The following is a 24048-nucleotide window of genomic DNA, read 5'->3' as shown; positions in this document are numbered from 1 at the left end:
TCCCGTCTAATTTCATCAGACGGCTACTAATGGTCAGGCTAGTCCTGTGGTCTAAATGAAACGTCAACTATTTCAAGTCTATTCTACTATACTTATGTGTGTGAGAGTCTTCCCTTTCAAGGAGAAATTTCTCCATGCAGAAGTGGTGGATAGATGCCTAGACATTAAAGACATCAAGGGAAATAATGATAGTGCAGGAAAATGGCATTGAGATAGAAGGTTAGCCGTGATCTAGTTGAATGATAACGCAGGCTGAAGGAGTCTGAAGAATCTGACGACTATTTATTTCTGAGTGGAATCTGTTGTTTTATTGTCCATTGTGTTGATGCATCCTGCTCTGGTGGATGGAGCTTAAATCCAAAAAGATCAGCATCCTGTGTGAGTCTGATTAGCAGCAGGAAGCAGACAGTGATAGAATGCTGGTCATACTATATGGCTTGTGTGTTCCTGAAGCCCCAGTTGTTGCATGTACACTCTACATCAATTATGACTGAGAATAAGTGGATAATCTCCTTTACATATATCAGTTCTTTCACAACAGTCTCCAATTTGCTACTGAAATGTATAAATAATATCAGATATTATTGGGTAATAAGGGCGCGTTGGAAACTCAAGTAAAGAGTTGCATGACTAAGTCAAGGAAATATAACTATATTACAAAGGGACAGTGAGGAAACTGGTTCCAGTATTGAATGTCAATTTGCTAACTCTTTTCACTGCTGGAATTTAGTATCAATTTAAATCGATGTAACAAATCCATTCACTAATGTGAAGATAATTACTCGCTTTGAACAAAATCTCAATGTACCAGAACCCATTTCCCATCTTCTCTGTGTAGAAATCCAACGTACCAATGGTTTAGTTTTTGTTTTTGTACCAATAAAGCAAACCCAATACTCATTCCTGTTTCATAGCATCCCAAAGTACCAATCCCAATTGTATTCATATCCATTGAACAAAATCCCAAATGTAACCAAGTCTCTTCGTTACCATCGTACTGAGTCCTAAAATGGTAATATACCCATTGCCTTTGAAGGGTTTTGGATACTTCTTTGCTTCATGGTAATAATTAGATGTATTGTAGTCACGTGTACCTAAGTACAGTGAAAAGTTTTGTTTTGCGAGCGGTACAGGCAGATCGTTGAAAACAAGGACATACAGATCATAGGGTGTTTAGATAGAGCAAGGAATACAAGATTACGGCTGCACAGAAGGTGCACAAAGCAAAGTCAATATTAGCAAGATCAGAATTATCTGAAGTTAGAGAAACTTTGGGATTGAGGTATTTCTAAGCGTTGTATTTGGAAATAAGGTACCTTTTAAAATGTAGACTGCGTCAAGGCTGGACTGGCCAGTTTGTACATTGCCAACAGCTCACAGTACACATCACATCAAAACAAGGAGGATCGAGTGCTTCATTCCAAGCCAGGACAGCCACCATTCATTCAGAATAGCTGGAGTTATGTTATTTTCCTCAAACTCCTATCTCTAAGGAAAGGAAATATAACCAGTTTTAGTGTCATGACCTCCTGGAGAATTACTGAAAGCAGAATAAAAACTGTGTCCACAACTTCTCTTGCTGGAGAAACAGAGAGAAAAAAAAAAAGGTAAATGGATGTATTGACTTTTACAAAGACAAGACTGTTGGTGGGTGAGATGGGGGGGTACACTTAGATGTGAGATTGATTCATGAAAAGAATGTGTTTTGACTTTTCTTCCAAATGCTCACATGTTGCTAGTAAGCTAAAACCCTAACGTTTCAATTAGCTCCAGCCCACCAATGGTTTCAATCTGCCTTTGAAGAAAGGTAGAGATGTCTGTCGAGAAACTTGCAAACTGCATGGGGGTCATTTTAACCCTCTGGATGGAGACAGTTCAAAACACCAAGGCCACTTAGCCACACTGGAGTTGCTAGTGTCTATTTAAATATCTGCTTATCAGATCTCTCATTGTGTCATTTGGACCCCACTGCAACACTCTATGTAGATGGTCCATGTAATGAGATTCCTGTTGGGCCAACACAGTGAGGAAGAACCCCAAAAAGATCACATGTTGTGGCCTTTTCAATTAAACAAGAGCTTGCGGAAATAACTTCTCCCTGTCTCATTCCCCGTGGCAACAGCTTCACTAGTCAGCATCCAGTTGCCAACCAATCACCATCATATTCTCATGCAGCATAGATTATTGTTCCTTGTGTTATTGGGTATTCTTGCGAGTGTCCTGATGGGTAAGAAACAAAAACGATGGGTCTCCTTTGAGCAATACTCAAGATGATACTTGGATTGTAAACGGTTCAGAGAAGGTACACTAGGTTGATTGTCTATGATGAAAGGTTTGTCGTGAGGAAAGGTCGAGGGGGTTACTCCCTACTTATCAGAGCTTAGAAGAATGAGAGGTGATAGTAGAAGACATCATGAATAGGAAGGGTTTAAAGGGATGTGGGCCAAATGCTGGCAAATGGGACTAGATTAACTTAGGATATCTGGTCAGCATGGATGAGTTGGACCAAAGGGTCTGTTTCCATGCTGTACAACTCTATGACATGAGACCCTGAGGGAACCTGACAGAGCACAAGCTGAGTTTAAGTTTCTTTTTTTATGAGAGAATCCCAGGGGCGCAGTTTTGGGAAAAGGAGTTTCCATTGAGATGGAAAGGAGGAGGAACATCTCCTCCGAGAATGTTGCTAATTAGCCCTTGCTAAGTTACCCCAGTGTGAATGGAGAGTGGGAACAGAAACACTGAGCTGGCATTGCATGATGGAGCTCTGAGAATTGATGACAGAATGAGAGATACGGGGACCAAGTTTAAACTCCATCATGCTTGCTGCGGTGTGGAATTGTTGACTGGAATCCAGTGGAATTCTCAGTGGAGAAGGGTAGGCAGCAGAAATTATTCCATTTTCTCTCGAAGAGCAATAACATTGGAGCAGACCACTGTGTTTGGCTGTGCTGTCTCCCCGGGACTGGGATTGCTGACATGGGACAGACCAAGGTGGGGCAATAACGAGAAGGAAAAATTGAACAAAAACAGAAGTTGCTGGAAAAGCTCAGCAGGTCTAGCAGCATCTGTGAAGAGAAATCAGAGTTAATATTTTGGGTCTGGTGACCCTTCCTCGGCAGCAAAACTTGAGTTCCCTTTTGAAAAATAAGTGAAAGCATTGATTCCATCATCTTTTATTTCATCTGCAACCTTCTTCACTGGTGTTCTCATACAACTTCAAGACAATACCATAAAAACTCAATAGAAGTATTTACATTTCAGAAAACATAAATTTGCCCCCTCTGAGTCCGGAAGTTGCAAAAAGCACTGGAAATCACTCTTTACCACTGCGGCTCCCTTAAACAAGACCAAACTACACTCAAATTCGTGGTTAATGGGCCCTGAGAAACTTTGAAATGGATGTGAAAGGTGCTTCAGAAATGCAAATACCTTCATTCTTTGCATTTTAGTTAATGGAAAAATGGCAGCTGAGACGGATGACAGACAGGATGGCAAATGATGTGAGGCAGGGAAGCAGTCACCAGAAAATGGTGTGAGGTGGGGGAGGAGGTAGTGTTGTGGGTGGGATGGATATTTGCCAATGTTCTCTAGGGGAAGTACCTCTTTGGATGGGGCATATTGGGACTCTAATGCAAGGAAAACTTGGCACCTGGGAATTGGTCATCTCCCATGTCGAAGTGGGTGTATTAGTGAAGCAAAGCCTTCGAACACAAGGCATAGTTTCTTTTTTAATTCTTCCACAGGATATGGGCATCATTAGAAAAGCCGTCATCTGTTGCCCAAAAGTAACTGCCCTTGAGATGGTGGTGATGAGTTGCCTTGTTGAACCACTGCAGTTCTTGGGGTATAGGGACTCCCACAATGCTGGTAAGGAGAGAGTTTCAAGATTGTGATCCAGCAACAGTGAAGGAATATTAATATATGTTTCAAAGTCATGATGGTGAATGGCTTGGAGGGGAACCTGTAGATGCTGAAGATCCATGTATCATGTCCTTGTCCTTCTAAGGTAGTATGGGCCATGGGTTTGGAATGTGCTGTGGAAAAAGCCTTGGTGAGTTGTTGCCATGCATCTTGTATATGGTACACACTGTTACTACAGCGGTGGAGGGAATTTACGTTGGTAGACAGTTTGCTAATCAAGTGGATGCATTTGCCCTGGATAATGTTGTTGAATGTTGTTGCAGCTGTACTCATCCAAGCAGGTGGAGAGCATTCCATCACACTTCCGACTTTTGTCTTATAGACGCTGGTCAGGCTTTGGGAAAACAGGAGATGAGTCACTCGCTGCAGAATTGCTGACCTCTGACCTGTCTTGGAGCCACCCTGTTTATTTGGCTAGACATTGTACAGTCATCAGCAAACATTTATGATAGAGCAAGGTCATTGCTAAAACAGCTTAATGTAGTTGGGTCGAGGACACCACGCAAAGAAATGGCTGCAACATTGAGATGATTAACCTCCAAACCACAACTATCTTCCTTTGTTCTCGGTCTGACTCCAATTAGTGGAGAGATTTCTCCTGATTCCCATTGACTGTAGTTTTGCTGGAGCTCCTTGATGCTTCGCTTGGTCAAATGCAAACTTGATGTCAAGGCCAGTCACAAACACATTATTCAGCATAATTCATGAGCTAATATAACATCTAAAGGCACGTAAGACTCAGAGTGCAAATAAATCATTCCACAATCCCCACCCCTCTCGTCCTTCCCCTGCCACTGGCTCACAATTTTCCAGCAATGGTCATTTCCCACTACCTCAACCATGATCCAGTGATAGTACTCCTCCCACTGAGACACAGAGTCATGGATTTAAGGATAAAATCTAGGATGACATTCTAGTGCAATACTGGGGTTGTGCTGCACTGCTAGAGTTCCCATTTTCAGGAGGGGATATTAAACCAAAACTTTGGCTCCTTTTTCAAGCAGATGTGAAAATCTTCTTAGTGGAAGAAAAGCAGGGAGTTCTTGCTGGATTCTCAACACGTACTCCTCAAAAAAATACCTACAGCAGCTTTTATCAAGTCAGCATTACATTGCCATTTGTGGGAGCTTACTCTGTATAAAGTGCCTGTCACATTTCCTATGTTACAAGGGGAGGCAATGGCTTAGTGTATTGTCACTGGACTAGTGATCCAGACAGCCATGTAACATTTTGGGGATCTGAGTTCAAATCCTGGTAAAGCGGGATGGTTAGAATTTGAAACTCAGTCAAAATCTGGAATTAAGGGTCTAATAATGACCATTGCTGGAGGAAACCCTTCCAGTACATTAATGCCCTTTAGGGAAGGAAACTGCCATCTTGGTCTAGCCTACATGTGAATCCAGACCAACAGCAATGTGACTGAATCTTAACTCTTAACAAATCGTGATGAGCAATAATATGGACCTAGCCAGCAATTATCATGTTTGAAAAAAATACACGGCAACTACGCTTCAAAAGTGTCCTTGGGTCATCCTGAGTTCGATAGGCACTGCAGAAATGAAAGTTCTTGATTTTTTGTGCCCAGCTGTGGAGTGTCAAGGGACTGTTCATCTAAGCATCCATGCCAGAGGTGAACCATAGTGCTGGTGAGCACAGAGTATGGCTCTTGTCACCATTGGTTCAGCCAAACGTTGGACGTTGCAATGTGCTCTGGTCAGCTCGTACCGTGAAGCTCCTCCACGACTGGCTATCAGATGCCAGTGAAGAACATGCCCATTGAAGGGGACACGCTTTTGAAAATATTATAACATTGAAGGTTTCTTCAAGCCTCCTCCCTTCCAGCTGCTGATCACCTGCTCTGAACTGTACCTGGCAGCCAGCTATTCAACTCGAGGAGAACAGGGAAGCAAGTGAGAGATTCACGGCATGATTCCTGACATCCGGCTCTGCTGATTCTCTCCTTAGGGTAACCATAATTTACATTTGCCACGCGTATGTGTAAGCCAAAGATAAACAGGAAATGCTTCGCTCTTCTGAAAATTTCTGACAAGGAATTTTCATCTCACCACAACTGGGGCTTTGGTCACTGTAAATAGAGAGAATGAAAGAGTTAAGATTAGTAATGTTTTCAAAGCAAGGTGATGTCACCGTCAGAATGGCTTTGGGGCCTAGCCTCAGCTATCCTCTCATGATGTACCTAAAATGGGAATCATCTAATTTCAATTCTGTTGAGAAACCGGTCAGCACGGTGGCTCAGCGGTTAGCATTGCTGCCTCACAGCACCAGGGACCCGGGTTTAATTCCACCCTTGGGCAACTGTCTGTGTGGAGTTTGCACATTCTCCCCTTGTCTGTCTGGGGTTTTCTCCCACAGTCCAAAGATGTGCAGGCTGGGTGGATTGGCCGTGCTAAATTGCCTGTGGTGTTCTGGGATGGGTCTGGGTGGGATGCTCTGAGGATCAGTGTGGACTTGTTGAGCTGAAGGGCCTGTTTCCACACTGTAGGGATTCTATGACCTCCTAAAATCCAGTCAATGGCTACATAATCTTCTTGCTAGGGATGCTGTCCTTCACTGAATATGTTTGCTGTCAGGACATGGTGGTCCACATCACACTTATCATCTGGTCACCACGCTTCCTGAAGCAACCATTTGCAGTGAAGGTCCATATAATGTGCGGACTTGAGAGCACTCTTTGAACGCTCTAAGTGTCTCTAGTGAACATACTGAGTTGTAGAGAGAGGGATCTGTCTTCATGCTGGTCCAAAGGTACCTTTACTAACCATTTATACCATGTATGTAAGTAGATAGGAGTGAGCATTCCCATTGGCTTGGGAGTAGCTTAGCCATTGTTCCAAGTGTGTATCAATGTCAGCATCATTGCTGATGTTTTCTATTCATTAACTTAATAGGACTTAGCCCACACTTACTGCCAGGGCAGGAAGTGCATTGAAACAGCACCAAACATGCCCAAAAGGAAAATAAAACATTAAAACTGTCAAATGGTTCAACTTAAACACTTCAAAACAGAGTTCCAGTAGGGCTAGCACATTCATTTCCCAGTATTACTGGTTTTTCTCTAGGTGTTCCCCTTCAAATTACGCACCATCATGACTTGGAACTAGATCACTGTTCCTTCATTGGGTCAAAATCTTAAAACTCCCTTCTAACAGCACTGTGGATATCATCACATGGTCCGCAGTGGTTCAAGAAGGCAGCTCACCACCACTGTCCCAAGAATAATTAGGGAAGGGCAATAAATTCTGGCTCAACTGGAGTCGTCCACATCCCCTCGGCAATTCAAAAACAATATAGTCCAGTCTAATCCAATGGGAGTGGTAAACTAACTACAGGTGTTGTCCTAAGATACTGTGTTAGCCACATGCAACAATAATATCCACCACTGTTCATTGAGGAAGGATGTTTAGTGCTTTCAACGAACAAAAAACCTTCATGCACTCTGCTTTAATCTTAGCTTTTTACCAAGAAATACACAAGAGATTTAACGTTCACACACACACACACACACATACACGCACACACACATACACAGGACAATGAGTGTTGGGATTACAAGGCCCAATGACAGTATATTATCCATATTTAATTTACCAATTAAAAGTGGGATTAGTCCGCATTGGGATTCCCAATTGACCACGTACACTTAGCGGCTGAAGTATTGGATTAAAAATGGAGGACAAGTCACAGAGGAGGGTAAGATGAAGTATCAGATGAGGAGGGTGCCTGTGTGCTGACTGGCACTATTAGGCTGACTGGCATGTTTCTGCGCTGTAAATTCTATCCAAGGTCCAATTGTCTTGAACAGCATTCAGAAAACGGCTGAGCTCCTCCCTTTTATTTCCTGATTCCCAGAATTATTGCATGTTATTTGTTAGAATGTGAACTCACAACTTCATTAACCCAGGGCTGTTTCTATGAATGAGCACTTGAATCATATTCCTATTTCACTCTGGCTGGTTCAGGGATGCAAGTGAATTCCAGGACCAGAGTATCGTTATTATTAATCAACGTGTTTGGCCATTCTTCTGGAACAAATGGAGCTTGCACCTGGATCTTCTGGCCCAGATATAGGCACTATCACTACACCACAAGAGCCCTTAGGACTACAGTGTGTACTGGCCACATCTCACTATTCTCATTTATATAAGGCAGTTGCAGAGGATAGGACCATGCCCTTGATTCCCATTCGCTTATTTGAGTCAGTACACCAGAGTATGTGAGCTACATTGTACCAGTCACCAAACGGACCAGTCTTTACCAAGTGAGATGTTGAGGAAAATGATTGTAACACACACTCTCTCTCTCTTTCCAAACAAGATTTCCTAGCAAACTCTGGCATTCAATTAGATCCTGGCCAATCTATAACTCAACTCCACTTACTGCCTTAACTCCATACTTCTTAATAGCCTTACCTCACAAAAATCTATGGATCTCCATCATGAAGTTGCTAGTTAGAGCCCGGCATGAACAGCTTTTTGGGGAAGAGAATACAGACTTCTCCTTTGTGAAAAAGGGCCCCCCAATTTCACTCCAAAGGGAGGAAATATCCTCTCAACATCTACCCTCGAAGATCCCGCAAGATTGTATATTTTTCAAAAAAGAAAGTCTCACTCTTTTCAACTTCATGCGCTTGAGCCCAACCAGCTTAATCTTTCTACTTAAGGCAACCCAGGCATCAAGCTGCTGAGCACTCTTAGAACACCTTCCAATCTCAGGATATCTCTCCCGTTGTTAGGGCTCTCGTAGCATAGTGGTAATGCCCCGATTCTCGGGTAGGAGGCCCGAGTTGAAAGTCCTGCCTGCTCTCGAGTTGTGTAGTACTATCTCTGAACGGTCCCTCCCATTGTATAGACAGCAAGAGCTGCAGATGCTGGAGTCAGAGATAACAAAACACCTTGTTACCTCCCATTGTACGTGTGAGAATTGTACTGTACTTACGGACACGCTGGCCTGTTGCCCCAAGGCCTCGTTGCCGTGCTGCTTGTGGTGAGCTGGTAACACCGAGGTTTCTCTGTAGTCTTTCATCGCGTGTTGTAGCTCCAGCACTTTCTGACTCTTCATCGGCAGTGGGGGCCTGGCCAGTGAAGGGGGCTGCTCACTAAGTGAGATGACCCCCGAAACCAAATGGTGAGCCTTGGCCTCTGCTTGACCAGAGTGGGATGCCCCTTGGCCCGGTCTTCTCAACTCTGAGCAGGTGTACGATCGGCTCCTGCTCTGGGGCACGGGGAGCGGCACCTGCCGGTTCAACTTCTTGCTCACTCCCGGCTGTGCCAGCTTATTGGCGGAGGGGTGGTAAGGAGAGGGGACCTTCTCCGATGTTGCTGGAGCACCTTTTCTCAGATTCCGCGGGGTGACCTGCTCTTTCTTCAAGATGTCACTTTGCGTCTGGTCGACTGCTTCGTACAAGGGGTTACTGATCAGCAGCATCGGTTTCGGCTCCAGCGACGCAGGGATTTCTGCCCTCGGGTGTATCATCGTCGGGTTTTTACCGTGAGAGCTTTCTGGGTTGCTGCTGGTTTTCAGGGAACAAAGGAGAAGTTAGATCACACAAGGCACCAAACCAGCCTGGACAGTGTAGACTGATACAGAGAGAGAGAGAGAGAGCGGGAGACTGTTACTGCTGGAAGGGTCAAAAACCAGAGGTCACTAATACAAAGCGATTGACAAAGTAATCAAATACGACATGAGAAGGTGTGCTCTACACTCTGAGGGTTAGGATCTGGAATAAGAGACTGCCTGGCAGATTTGACCATGACTTCCTAAACAAAATATTTTGAGGAGAAAAGAATTTGCAAAGGGCTACAGAGAAAAGAGGGTTGGGGTCACCAGCTAAACTCTTCTTTCAAGGGGCCGGTATCTCCTCAGAAGATCATTTGGCTTCTTTTCCTGCTGCAGCAGTTCTATAACTTGAAAGAGCAAGTTTGGTATTCTACACAATGTAAATGTGATGTGTGGTACAAATGTGCACTAAAGCACACACTTGTTCGCCATGGTGTTCAGCAGTGCTCAATGCTACATGCACAGATATGTGAGACGTTGTGCCCAGCCTACTGTCTGGAGGGTATTGCACTCTGCAGAGTCCTTTACCAAACATCAAGTAACCTCTGAGGAACCTGAACCGCTGCTTACTCAAAAGCAATCGAATCCTTGAGCCTTAAAGCGACAGCTCTCCACCTAGGCATGGAACATATCACACAGCAAACACCTCTACACATATTAACCGTGCAACATCAAATTAATCCTAAAACAAAGATGGCCATTTGTTCCACTGGCTCTGTAACCCCCACTCCCCAATCCTTAATGTCTTGCACTTCACCCTGAACACGGAAAATCCCAAGCACATCACAGATTCATCGTCAGACAACACACTTAGACTGAACTTCCCCTACTGTCCTACTGCTTCACCCGTTTGAGTAACATTACAGTCTTTGACCCAGTGAAATGATGGGCAGAATCTTCCCAGCTGTAGATTGATGTGGACATTGGTGGGAGAGTTGGGAGAATCATATGAGCCCAGCAGTAAGGAGCTACCTACCATCAAAACCAACATACCAATTTTCCAACCAAGTGTCGAACAAGGAAATGAGATTCCCGAAAGTGAGTATCGAGAGGCCTTATTTGCTTTTATTTCACCTCATTTACACACAGTTTCCTGTTCTGGAACTGGACGGCCACGTTCCTGATATGAAAGTCAGTGCAGTAACCAGCTCCTTCAGACCTCCATCAGCCACCAACATCTCAGAGCACACTCCATGAGCAGCAACTGCACCTCGTCCAGCAGGAATACCAGATCCCGTTGGCAAAGCCTGGTTCCGATTTCCCTCTGCCCAACCTGTCCAGGGCAATTAGCAGGAACCGCACAGGACACTGGTGGACTGCCAGCACTTGACCAGGTACACGACTGGGCATTAAGAATGGCACCACTGCCAGGAAATACTGGGAAGTCCCAGCAGTGACCAGTACCTCCACCCATGGCGAGTGGGTAAATACAGTGAATGGGGCACCATGGGGGCACGGTCCACAGCTAATGAGGTGACTTCGGGAGGATAGTCATTAGGGCTCACAGAGTGAAACCCAACAAAAACGTTACTCAACTGACTTCTGGTAAGAGTCAGCTCTATGTTAAAGCAGTCCGCTGATAACAATCGATTCCGTTGCTCAACACATATCTAACTCTGCCTTAAAATTATTCAAATGGCCTCCGCCACTTTCTGAGGCTGAGAGCTCCAAAGCTACTATATCCACAGAGAATAACAATCTCCTCGTTTCTGTCCCCAGAAGGCCAATGTCTACATTTTAAACAGTGCCCTCCAGTTCCATCATTTCTTTGTCCATTTTATCAAGTCCATTCAGGATCTTATATGCTTCAATCAAGTCACCCTTCACACTTCTAAACGCCAGGGGATACTAGCTGAGCCTGTCCAATCTTTCCTTATAAGACAACTTGCTAATTCTAGGAACAAAAACAGAAGTTGCGGGACAAGCTCAGCAGGTCTGGCAGCATCTGTGAAGAAAAAAATCAGAGTAAACGTTTCAAATCCTGTTCTGAGGAAGGGTCACATTAACTCTGATTTTTTTTCTTCATAGATGCTGCCAGACCTTCTGAGCTTTTCCAGCAACTTCTGCCTTTGTTCCTGATTTACTGCATCCGCAGTTCTTTCGGTTTTTATTTGCTAAATGTAGGTGTCGATCTAGTAAGGGCAAGGCTACAAAGGAGTTTGAATGGAACAAAGACAACAATTTTGAAATCATGGCTTTTTATATGTGCCAATATAAGGATGATAGGGGAATGGGATTTGCTGGCAGTTTAGGATGACCTCCAATTTATAGAGAGTAGACTGCAAGAGGCCAGCTGGGAGTGTGACAGAATAAGAGTCAAAGTGGTAGCGACAACATGGGGGAGGGGTGATGAAGATTTCAGCAACAGGCAGGTTGAGGCAAGGTTGGAGTTGGGCAACGTGACGAAAGCAGTAGGTGGTCTTGGGGACAGGGTGTGGTCAGAAGCCGGCCTCAAGGCCTAAATTGGACACCAGCATTGCACACGGACTCATTTAGTGGAATCGGTAACTTGGGGCAGAGTTTATAGCAGGGACTGAAATCAATTACTTTAGTCTTCCCTTTATTTAATCGGAGGAAATTTTTTATCGTTCCGTACCAAGTCTGGAGTCAAGGCCCAGTGTGGACTGAAGGTTAGGTGCCAGTATGGAGTGGGTTGGAAGACCATTGTTCTAAATTTTTCTTCTCCATTTTATAATTTATTCCTAAAATCTGCAATGCTGGACTTACTACTTCTCTGTTTTTCTAAGAACTGCAACTGAAGAAGCTGTACCTGGGGACCTTTGTACCTAAGATGGTGCTGTAAGTGGCAACTGTACACTTTTCACGGTACTCATTTGAGTACATGTCACAATAAAGCTAATTCTAATTCTGATGCTGGAGAGACATTTTGATAATTATAACAATCGTGGAGAAGTCAAGGGAGCTGGGCTTGAGGTACAGCTACATGTTGTCATTGTACATGTGAAAGCAGATGGCTAAGGTTTTGAATGAAGTTGCCAACGTGTAGTTGCAAATTAGGAAGGGGCCAAGGATGGATCACTGGGGGTTACTACAGGTTTTAGCACAGTTATGTGGCTTCAAACAAAGGTTGCTGAAGTCAGGATAACCACCATTGTGTGTGATGGCACAGTATTAACCACAGCCTCCAAGCTCGGGCACTGCAACTCTGTTTGCAAATACCTACTCCTCCTGCTCACGAAGGAAAGATCCAGACAAACAATTGGGTGGGGTTCAGACGAGTTGGAGGATGTTGCTTTCCCTGTTTTTGGAGAGATTTGCTTTTGCAAAATGCCAAATCCTCAGTCAAGGATGAGCTGATCTGGATGGAACATCTGTTGTTTCCCTGAACCTTACACATGTGTCTAGCACATATGAAAGTGAACTAGGAGCAGAACAGTCCACTCAGCCTCGATGTGCCTTCTCCATCATTTGATAAGATCATGGCCGATCTTGATTTGGCCTCAACTCCACTTTCCTACCTGCCCCAATCTCTTCTCAACTCCCTCATCAGTCAAGAACTAGGAAAGATCACCAGACCTGAAACGTTAACTCTGATTTTTTCTTCACAGATGCTGCCAGACCTGCTGAGCTTTTCCAGTAACTTCTGTTTTTTGTTCCTGATTTACAGCATCCGCAGTTCTTTCGGTTTTTAATTTAATATAAAGTACAAGCAGGTTATTAAGTTTATTGACACACAAGCAGGTTACTGACAGGTTAACGACCTGCTTCTCTCCAGCTAATTTCTCACTACAAATGAGCTATCGACAATAGTTCATATTTACACATTGGAAGGAACAGTTCCTAAACCATTTCAGAGCAAGTCACCTGGTCTCAGAAATTCTGAGATGACTGGCATGTGATCCTGATGTCATACCATGCTGCACCAGCAGATGTCACTGTTGTCCCACCTATACATCTTGCTGAGATAACACTGTAGAGCTGGATGAACACAGCCGGCCAGGCAGCATCAGAGGAGCAGGAAAGCTAACGTTTCGGGTCTGGACCCTTCTTCAGAAATGGGCTGTTTCTGAAGAAGGGTCCAGACCCGAAACATCAGCTTTCCTGCTCCTCTGATGTTGCCTGGCCGGCTGTGTTCCTTCAGCTCCACACCTTGTTATCTCAGACTCCAGCATCGGCAGTTCCTACTATCTCTATACATCTTGCTGGTTAGCACAGTAACAGTTGCCAACTGAAAAGAACTATGTATGGCTGTTACCATGGGCTCTTTCTCAAGGAAATTACCAATGTAGCCCAGACATGTCAACTCCAATAAAAAAAGCCATTATTCTCCACAGAGATCACTGGATGAAAATCTTAAAATTTCCACACCTCTTGTTTGGTGCACTGAATCCCTACAAGCCCAAGGAGACAGGTCTAAGTGAATGCACCTCTTGGTTTTATTCATCCAGTTACCAGAGAACGAACTACTGAGGAGGGTTCTTAGTAGGCTGAAGAGGTTATTAATAGGATATAGGAGTAAGTTAGGGCTCTTGTGGCATGGTGGCAGTGTCCCTGCCACTGATCCAGAAGGTATGTATTCAAATCCCATCTATTCCAGATGTGTACCCTAAGGTAGCTTAAATTGTTGATGTAAAACTGTCTGCAGGCGAAGCTTAATATTGATAGAGGATAAAGGGCAATTAACAGGTCACTGGGGGTGGGTCTAATAACTGGGAGCCACAGGGTTTGTTAATGGACTGGATGGAAGAAGCTATCAAAAACAGAAGTTGCTGAAAAAGCTCAGCAAGACTGACAGCACCAGAAGAGAGATCAGAATTAACGTTTCAGGTCCAGTGACCCTTTCTCGGAAGTTCTGAGGTTGGGTCACCAGACCCGAAAAGTTAATTCTGATTTTTTCTTCACAGATGCTGCCAGACCTGCTGAGCTTCTCCAGCAACTTCTGTTTTTTGTTCCTGATTTGCAGCATCTGCAGTTCTTTCGGTTTTTATTTGGAAGGAGCTATCATTGGGCTACCAGAAATGGATTATTAATTGGTTCCAAGAAAGATTTACGAACATGTTTTTCAGACAGATTATTAATGGAGCGCCAAGGAAGATCATTAATGGGATTTGAATTGTTAACAGTGTTCCAAGAAGAATTATTCTGGAAACTTTGAGGAGGATTATTAGTATTGTACCAGGTAAGAAAATTAAGATTGCTGAATGAACAATTATTAATGGGCTTGATGCAATAAAGGGCAACCTTTCTCTGAAAAGCTGGCAAATGGGACTAGATTAATTTAGGATAGCTGGTCAGTATGGAGGAGTTGGACCAAAGGGTCTGTTTCTGTGCTGTATAAATCTATGACTCTATCTCTAACTTTTGCCTTCACAGTTACTTGCTGTAGCTCACACAAACATTTTACGTTTCATGAAAGCACACTCTTTGTACCATAGTCTCTCTACATTTAAATGATATGCTTCCTGCTAAAGAATATGGGCGGTCCTTTCATCAGTCATTAATAAGGAAGTAATAGGCTCTGGGAATGTCTTGACGTTGATCTATTTGAGCTTATGGGATGGCTTTGTTGACTATTGTTCTCGATGGATTAAGGTCCAGTAGTTGAATCAATTCATCTTCGAAGCCATTATAATCTCTTTGTAAAACATATTTTTCATGTGTGGAATCTGAGATGTTATCTCCAACAATGGGCCACAGTTTGCCACTGAATGTTTTTGATCATTTACGACCTCATTACAAGATCATTGAGGTACCTGCAAGGCACTGGCAAAGCCAAGAGAAGGGGCCTATACAATAAAAAAAACTTCTAAGAGAGAATTAAGATTTTCATTTAGCCTTACTCAACTACCACAGTACACTGTTGTAGAACAGCTTCGGCCGTGCCAGCTTTTGATGGGCTGGAGGCTGCAAACACAATTTTCCTCCCTTTTCCATGCATTAATGCCAAGAACCATGGCATAAGAGCAGGAACAGGAACAATACAAAGAAGAACAGAATAAGATTGACCAAGTCTGCCCCTTCACCCAGAGACACAGAGCTCATGACCTGCCCACATTGCAAAAAGGAGTTTATATGTGGCTCAAGGATAGGCACCATGGGAGTACTGCATTTGTGAAGCTCCAACAATCAAGAATGTACCTTGATTGAATGTCAAATGCCAATGCCCAAAGAAACAGGAGTTTTGCTGGCAGGGACAGCAGTAACAGGATGGGTTGCACATCCTGATCGTTATGAGAAAACTGTGTGAACACAGCACGAGTGATGGGGACAAGGGATGATAACCCTCAAAAGAAAGAGTTTGAAATGGTCTGACCTCCACAACTGGGAAACCCTGTGGATTGGATCAGGGAGATTGGTGAAAATACCTAACAGTCCTTCCCAGTAAAGTCCAAAGACTGTTCATTGCAGGGGGCTGGGGGTGGGGGGGGGTTCATGTAGAAAGGTGTGGAAATACTGAGTGAGGATAAAACTTGGTGGGAGAGATTTGCAGTAAAGGGTTAACTATACACATCTGCTTTGATTATAGTTATTGAACATGTGCACGTGGAGCTGTCATAATGATGTCTGATCAACGTAGCCCTGGAACCTGAGACTGTCTTTCCTTACCCACTTAAAGCGTATGCATTTAATGAAGATTGTTGATGTTCACAAGGTTGTGGGATACCTTCTATCACAACGCACTACAAGACAGTTCTGGTACATGCTCCACTGCTAGTTTTTAATATGTCTATCACAGATGGATACAGGAAGAGTCCAAATGTTGTGCCTCCTCAGAGTCTAATTAATAGCTATACCAGTGAGTGAGTAATGCTGCGCCTTCTACTAACTACACACCGTGAGGGTGACACAGAAGTTCTAAGGCCTCCAGCATTTTCAAGATTAATCTCCAAGATGCGGCTGCCAGCAAACCAAGGGGATAATTACAGAAGCAATTAAATAATTCCCAGAGCGAAATAAAACCAGTAAAATAAGCACTGTTCGTACTGGTCCTCCGCTTTGAAGTATACAAGACCCAGGATGCCTCATTCATCTGTTTTACTGGGTTTTTTTGTTCCCTTCAGGGCTGTCATGTTATCAAAATCTTTGAACATTTTGTTTACTTATTGTTGAATATGAGAAAGAAAAAGCTCTGACTAAAAGTCAAGCTTTATTCACAAGGATCTTGAAGTTTTTTCACTGTCTGGTGGCTGTGCGGAGGCAGTGCACCATGATTACAGGCATGAAGGATGACCAAAAGCAGGAGACCAAAACTGTTGAACCAGAGTTGGCCAGCTTGGGTCTTGGGTCTGCTTCTGCTGTACCTTTTCTGTCCATTACCAGAACCAAGGCCTACCTGAAAGTCCACGCCGATCTCCATTCCAGCAAGGGATCCAAAGCATTATCTGAAGCTGAAGCAGCATGCTATACTTCTAGTCTGTATCCCTGAATCAGCAACAGCAGAGTACCTGATCATTCACCTACTGTTAAGTGGGACCTGGCTCTGTGCAACATATCTTCTGAATTTACTTAGATCACAGGGAGGCAATGGCCTAGTGGTATTATTGCAGGACTGTTAATCTGGAGACCCAGTTAATGTTCTGGGGGCCAGGGTTCAAATCCTGTCACAGCTGATAGTGGAATTTGAACTTAATAAATATTTGGAATTCAGAGTCCAATGATGACCATGAATCCATTGTCAATTGTTGGAATAACCCATCTGGTTCACTAAAGTCCTTTAGGGAGGGAAACTGCCATCCTTATCTGGTCTGGCCTACATGTGACTCCAGACCCACAGAAAAGTGGTTGACTCTTAACTGCCCTCTGGGCAATAAATGCTGCCTAGCCAGTGACACCCTCATCTTGTGCATGAATTAAAAAAAACTCAAACTCTGTTAATGCTTTGCAGTGTTATGAGAATGGAGAAGCCACTGTTTGAAACCAAATTCTTCAAATTTCTCTCAAAACATTAATGCTGTAGACTTTACATGTGCTCAAAATTTTTCAAAGTATTAGACTCTTCACCTGCAATCCTTTCCAATTAATTCAAAATTTCACTTTTATTTGTAATGTGAAATAATTGTCTTGTCTCTATTTATTTCAATTGTTCAGTTAAAAGTTTCTTTCTCACCAGTGTGTGCTTTCAATATTGAATATATAACATATCACAAACATATACTTTCAAACATCTTCATGTACATTTGCACAATCTTCTCTTTACTTCAAAGAGTAGTGAAATAGTAGGTAAACCTCAACTGTCTTACAGAGCAAGCTTCCACAAGTTACAGTCACACCACAATAAGCTTTGTTTCCATTTTTAAAAAAGAATCCTTTAAGCTGTTTTGGAAAATAAACATTTAATAGATTGAAATTTTTTTTCCAGCCTATTCTTACAACCTAACCCTAACCCCTATTTTGTCGAACCTCACATTCTGCCTTGTTGTGAAATCAATTTTTTACCGTGCGGCTTGATGCCACAACTGAGACTGGGTTTCTGACAGGCCAAGGAGTAGGCTAGGTCAAAAACTCTCTTCAGGTTAGACTTTGATTACACATTAACACTAAATACAAGAAAATTATTTCATTGAACGCAGCAGATTCTGCGCTCTAATATAGTGTGGTGACAGTGCAGGGGAACATTGTATATGGTATATTGTATATGACTGATATTGAATGAGAGGTGATGGTAGTGGACGGTTGCTCATCCTCAGTACGACAGATGGACAATACTGCGCCATTTAATGTACAGTATGTTCCCAGTAGTGATTTCAGGGGAGATTCTGGGAAAGCTTCAATGAAATACAGTAAAGCTATCCAAATATTTGCCCTCTTTGCTCATGGATACCAAGGCAGCCAGTTCTCTGTTGAAGAACCATAGAGGCCGTAGCGTTGCATTACATCACATCAACTCATGATAACGTCCTGCTTTTCAACCAAACAGCATGTCTCCAATCAAACATCAAATCTGTCCACCAGCACCACGCTGCAGTTATGTGTAAATTTAATTGATATGGTGGCCACACTCTGGGAAATTTGGGAATTGGACAACCAGTCCCTAATTTTTATAGAAATTTGTGAACAACACAGTCTAAAACATCATGTAAGCACAACATGTGTAAACAGAATACATAGTAACGGAGAATGAAAGGTCAGAGACACAAATACATTATACACACATGTCACAATGTAATTCCAGTAACGAAGAATAAAGAGTGTCTGACATAAATATACACAGAGTACATATGTTATAGTAATGGACAGTCTGAGACATAAATGCCTTGTAGAAACACATCACATGCTACAATATACATGGCATTACATAGAATTATATAAGATTTTACAGCAAAGAAACAGGCCATTCAGTTTGACAAGTTCATGTTGGCATTTTTGTCCCACAGAAGCCTCCTTCCATCTTACCCCATCAACATATCCTTCCATTCCTTTTTCCCCTCATGTGATCTCACTTCCCCCTAAACTCCTCTATGTTGTCACCTTAACAACTCTTTGTGATATTGAACTTGACACTCCAACCAAGCTCTGGGTAAAGAAATTTCTCGTGGCCTCCCTATTGGATTTATATCTTATATTTATAAGATATCTTAGTCCTGTTCTTTTCTCTATTACTTCACTGAAGGTACAGTGACAGAGAGCAAAGATTCTCAGACGTGAATGCAACACACATCACAACAGACCAACACTGTCATCTAAAGAAAGCCTTAAAAAAAAAAGACATTTATAAAGTCAATGGAACAGAGCAAAGGTTCACAGTAATGCTAATATAGTGTACAATCATAACTATTCAGGAGAAACAATTATAATAAATAAACAAATATAAATAAAGCATTTTGTATAACCAAATGAGAAAATTAAAAGGCTGTGTGTGGCTAAGACATAGGTAAACATCATCAAATTGGAGAAATAGGGTTTGAATCCGGACCCATAATCTGTTTGAAACAATATTAAGTAAAACTATAAAAATAAATGCAGAATATCATAAACTAGAAATCAGTACAAAACACAAACACTGAATGACTAAAGTGGAGCAGAAATAAAATGACTAAGTGGTTAAAAAGACGAAGGCCTTGTGCTGATGCCTAAAAATATATAAAAACAACATGACAATCTCATTTAGTTTAGTAACTATTCTGTGTCTATTCATCTTGGTCTAACCACCCCCAGCTCACCGGCCCTTTACTACCCATGTGCAGCATCACAGGAGATTGACTCTCATTTTATTTTGAGCTACTGCCTTCTTAAACTTGTAGTAAACCCAAAATAGAACTCCAGAAGCCGAATATTGCCAGAGAGCAGATCCTTGCCTCATGTCTGACAAAGTTACAAAGTTGCAGTGAGAGCAGCTCAAGGCAATTCTGCACCTCAATTTCCCGGACTTCACACATTATTAGTCTATCATTAAGAGCTTTTTTGTAAACTCCTTCAGGACTGTCTCAGCTTTTTATTTTTGTTTGAAGCTGATCAGTATTGGCCGATTTCTTAGGTTGGGATTGCACATTAACCAGCACAATGCATAATGACCTGAGTGTGCCCCAGTGACATGATTAGGGGATAAGATACATTGTTCTGCTCACAGTGTGCCTGGTTAAGGCAGGGCTGCAGTCACATTGATGACGGCTCGGTCATGTGAAGATACAAAACAGTGAAGCCCTCAGAAGTGTCAGGCCTTTCATCCTGTCAGGCTGGATTTGATTCTAATCCAGCGTTCAAAGGGGAAAGGCCCACGCCAGCTAGGGTCTTGTCTGCTTCAACCAGTTCTCAATGTAAGTACCTTGAGGACTTGCTATGGTCTTTGGAAGTAGTCTCTGGGAGGCTCGGTAATGGCACTCGGTCTCGGGCCTTAGCAGCTGCTTCTTGAGCCAAGAGATGTGCTGGCATTTTCTGGGTTATCCTGAGGTGCAAAGGAGACAGAACAGATGGTACTTCACGGTTTGTACAGATTAGGCTCGGAACGTCCTATGGAGACTGATCTTTACTGGTTTAGGGTGAAGTGCATCAGGTATGTGGGATGAAAATTCTATCACTCAAAGGATGATTAAGCTGTTCCTCCCAACTTGATCACAGACCTGGAAATATGCTCAGAAGACAGGAGTTCAAATTCCATGAGAACAACTGGGAAATCTAAATTCAGTTAATTCGAATCCCTACTGTTTGGAACCAGGCCATTCAGCCCATCGAGTCCACACCAACCCTCTGAACAACATCCCACCCAGACCTAAACCCTACCCTATGTCTGTAACTTTGCATTTCCTATGGCCAATCCATCTAGCCAGCACAGCCCTGGGCACTATGGGCATTTTAGCATGGCCAATCCACCTAACTTGCACATCTTTGGACTGTGGGAGGAAACCCACGCAGATGCCAGGAGAATGAGCAAACTCTATACAGACAGTCGCCTGAGGGTGGAATTAAACCTGGGTTCCTGACGCTGTGAGGCAGCAGTGCTAACACTGAGCCACTATGAAAGAAGCAAACTTATGATTAAATTCAGGAGTTACCACCTACATTCAAAAAACAGGAGCCCAAAGTAATGTTTGTTAACTCCACAAATGTTATGCTAGTTCTACACGCTGAGAAAGTTTGAGTGTAGCTCTTGCTAAGGAGTTACATAGAACACAGAACAGTACAGCACAGGAATAGGCCCTTCAGCCCACCATGCCTTTAGTGAAAATGCTGATAAGCTGATAACAAAGATACAGAAACTGCAGTATTTACCCTTCTCACTGAGGGTTTGAGATCTTTGGTTAACTAACAGATTGTCAGACAGCACAAAGTATGCAATTTTTATCAGCAAAAAGTGTCACTTGCCCCAGCACGAAACTGAATTGTGTGGAATCAGATAACAAAAACAAGTTACTGCTGGAACAACCCTTAACAACTGGGCTGTGGTACATGCAGAGTAGTGGGCTCTCTCTCTCTTTCTCCTGGCAAACTGCCAGAGATTTTAAACAAAACAGTAGAGAAAAACACATAGCATAGAAAGGAGAGAAGGGAGTTGGAAGAAGGGGACAAGTTTTATCTTTGTCGATGTTTATCACCATTACCAGTTGTTATCTTCTCCTGTTATGCAGTTCTTGATGTGCAGGATGCTTTGGTAGTCTGATTGGGTAAGGGTTTGGTTTGCACTGTGGGCAAGACCATGTCAGCTGTACAAAGATAGGGGTATACTTGATCACACTGCAGATAACTCATGTGCTAAAGTTGAAAGGAAGAGGAAATGCTTTATGTGGGCAGAAGTTCTCACTTATAAATTGAAAGTATCCTTCATGGTTTTCTTCAAAGGGAACCATGAAACCTCTGCTCAAAATTTATCTGCAGCTCAACAAATAAAATAAACCCTTTCAGTTTTGGCAAAAGAAGAATGGATAGATTGAATCGAATAGAATTAGACAGAACTTTAGGAGTTTGAGTAAAAGTTAAAGCCAACCAGGGTAATCTCCCTAAATTTAAATCAAGGCAAAATGTTAGGAAACTCATCTGAAAAAGTTTATGGTAGCTGCCTATTAGGGTCACGATGGAATTATAAGAACTGTCCTGTCATTCTCCCAGTTGTTTCTGATTGTGTTACAACAGGCACACATTGGTTGTTTGATCATGGTGTCTCAACCAGTGGAGTATTGTGACCCCATGGCACCGAAACAGCAAGGACCTGAATGGCAAGGAAACTAACTCCAGCCACAATGTCCAACCTGTACCCCAGATCCAACCCCAATTTCAGAACATCCCAAATCCTAACTCAAATCCAACCACAATCACAGGGAAGCCCAATTCCTTACCACAACCTCAGCCTTAACCTCAAATCCAACCCGTTTTAAAGCATTGGCTCTTACCTTCCTGATCGGTCCCAGGTTTTTGGAAACTCTGAGTGAGTGTTTGTTTTGCTTTGCTTAGCTGAAATCATTTCATCTTTCTCCAACTGTATAAAATCTGCAATTAAGAAGCAAAGTTAATGGAATATCTGCTGAGCTTAAAGAGAATGTTGCCACTTAGACAAAAGAATTCTGTTAAACTTAAAGAAAATTGATCACACTAAAGCTACAGTATTCTCAACATCACATTGGCATGTATGTTGCAATTGAAACGACCATGAAATTGTCAGTTTGCTGCCAATACAACAGTGAAACTGATAGCAACATCTGGCAGTTCAATGTTATTTCCTATCTGTCCATCGGGTGTTGTTGATGTCTTTAGACAAAATCTTTTGAAATCACGTGAATTTGAATTATTTTCCACTTTTAGTCTCACTGCAAAAACTCTTGAAAAAAAAAAGTATGTCTTATTGAATGACATGTGACCAGATTTTTAACAATGCACTATGGTTATAATAAACAGCCTCTCTAACCCAGAACATAAAATGTTGATTAAAAAAATCCTTAGGTCATTGATAATGTTTTTTTTTGTAAAATGTTTTTGATGTTTCAGCTTCTACCATAGACCCATTTACAAGTCCCAAACCTTATTTTGCTCCCTTATTTTATATTCTGATTTTCTGTCTGAGAATTCTTCAATGTGATTGGCTGCTTGGCCTGACAGCTCTATTGCTGGATACCAGAAAGCCCTGTAACTTATGCCAAAATTAAGTTAACACCTGGAATGGTGAAATCCATATTAGATCTTTGCAGGGTAATTTTCTTTAAAACCTGCACTGAGAACCATCACTTCATTGTCAGGGCATAGGTGTTAAAACCTCACTTTTGGAGTATTTTGGTGGCTTAATGGGTAAAAGCAACTACCTAGACAGTACTGAAAAAAATCTTTAGGTTATGCAGGGTAACAGATCCCAGTGTGTTAGCAACAGGAGCAGGACTCATTGCTGTCAACTCAAACAGAGCTCCTGCTCCAGTTAATTATTTAGTGACTCCTAGGAGAATGTAACTAAAAGGTGAGGACCTCTGCTGTGACAACAATTTGCATTTATATAGTGATTTTAATGTAGCAAAATATCCTAGGATGCCAACACAATGGCAATGGACAGACAAAAATTGAGTACAGGCTAAAGGAGGAGATATTCACATGAGTCACCAAAAGCTTGGCCTCAGAGGAAGGTTTTAAAGGAGTCTCTTTAAAGGAAAAGGAAGAGAGAGGTGAGAAAGTAAAGAGATTTAGAGTGAGAATTTTGTCAGGCTGGGACAACAGAAGGCACAGTGATCATTGGTGGGGATAAGGTGGATTATGCATCACAGGTCAGAGAATTTGAAAGCTTTCAACCTTCAAAGAGCTGACATGCTAACCTTAAGTGTGGGGAAGAACTGCTTGGATGAGGTCCTTAAGGGTCCCCAGTGCCCATACTCCAATGAGAGTGAATTATAGGAGCTGTTTGGGAAGGAAAGTTCACCAGAAATTATGGTCACATTGAATGAAGTTCAGACTGAATACAGCATGTTCTATCCTCCTGGTCTGCTGGAAACAAATGACTTGGATGAAGACCATAAGATATAACAGCAGAAATCAGGCCATTCAGCCCATCGAGTCTGCTCCACCATTTAATCATGACTGATAAGTTTCTCAATCCCGTTCTCCTGCTTCCTCCCCGTAACCCTTGATCCCCTTGACCATCAATTTGGGACAAAAGGTATGGTTACTCAAAGCTAGGTGGGG

The 24048-nt window shown here is 42.6% G+C and overlaps 1 protein-coding gene across 1 annotated transcript in view; it reads right to left on the bottom strand.

Annotated features, from left to right (window-relative positions):
* Positions 1–3157: 3157 nt before the first annotated feature.
* inpp5d (inositol polyphosphate-5-phosphatase D) overlaps positions 3158–24048 on the bottom strand; it is an 89966-nt gene continuing 69075 nt past the window's right edge. The window contains exons 14-17 of the mRNA XM_048604130.1: positions 22281–22377; positions 20222–20341; positions 8878–9451; positions 3158–6007 (exon numbers count right to left, since the gene is read on the bottom strand). Coding sequence (XP_048460087.1) covers positions 6005–6007; positions 8878–9451; positions 20222–20341; positions 22281–22377 — 794 coding nt within the window. The 3' untranslated portion in view covers positions 3158–6004. The remainder of the gene's footprint in view (positions 6008–8877; positions 9452–20221; positions 20342–22280; positions 22378–24048) is intronic.

This window comes from Rhincodon typus, chromosome 13 (genome assembly GCF_021869965.1).
Source record: "Rhincodon typus isolate 14 chromosome 13, sRhiTyp1.1, whole genome shotgun sequence".
Taxonomy (NCBI): domain Eukaryota; kingdom Metazoa; phylum Chordata; class Chondrichthyes; order Orectolobiformes; family Rhincodontidae; genus Rhincodon; species Rhincodon typus.
This window is presented reverse-complemented; position numbering and strand designations above follow the sequence as displayed.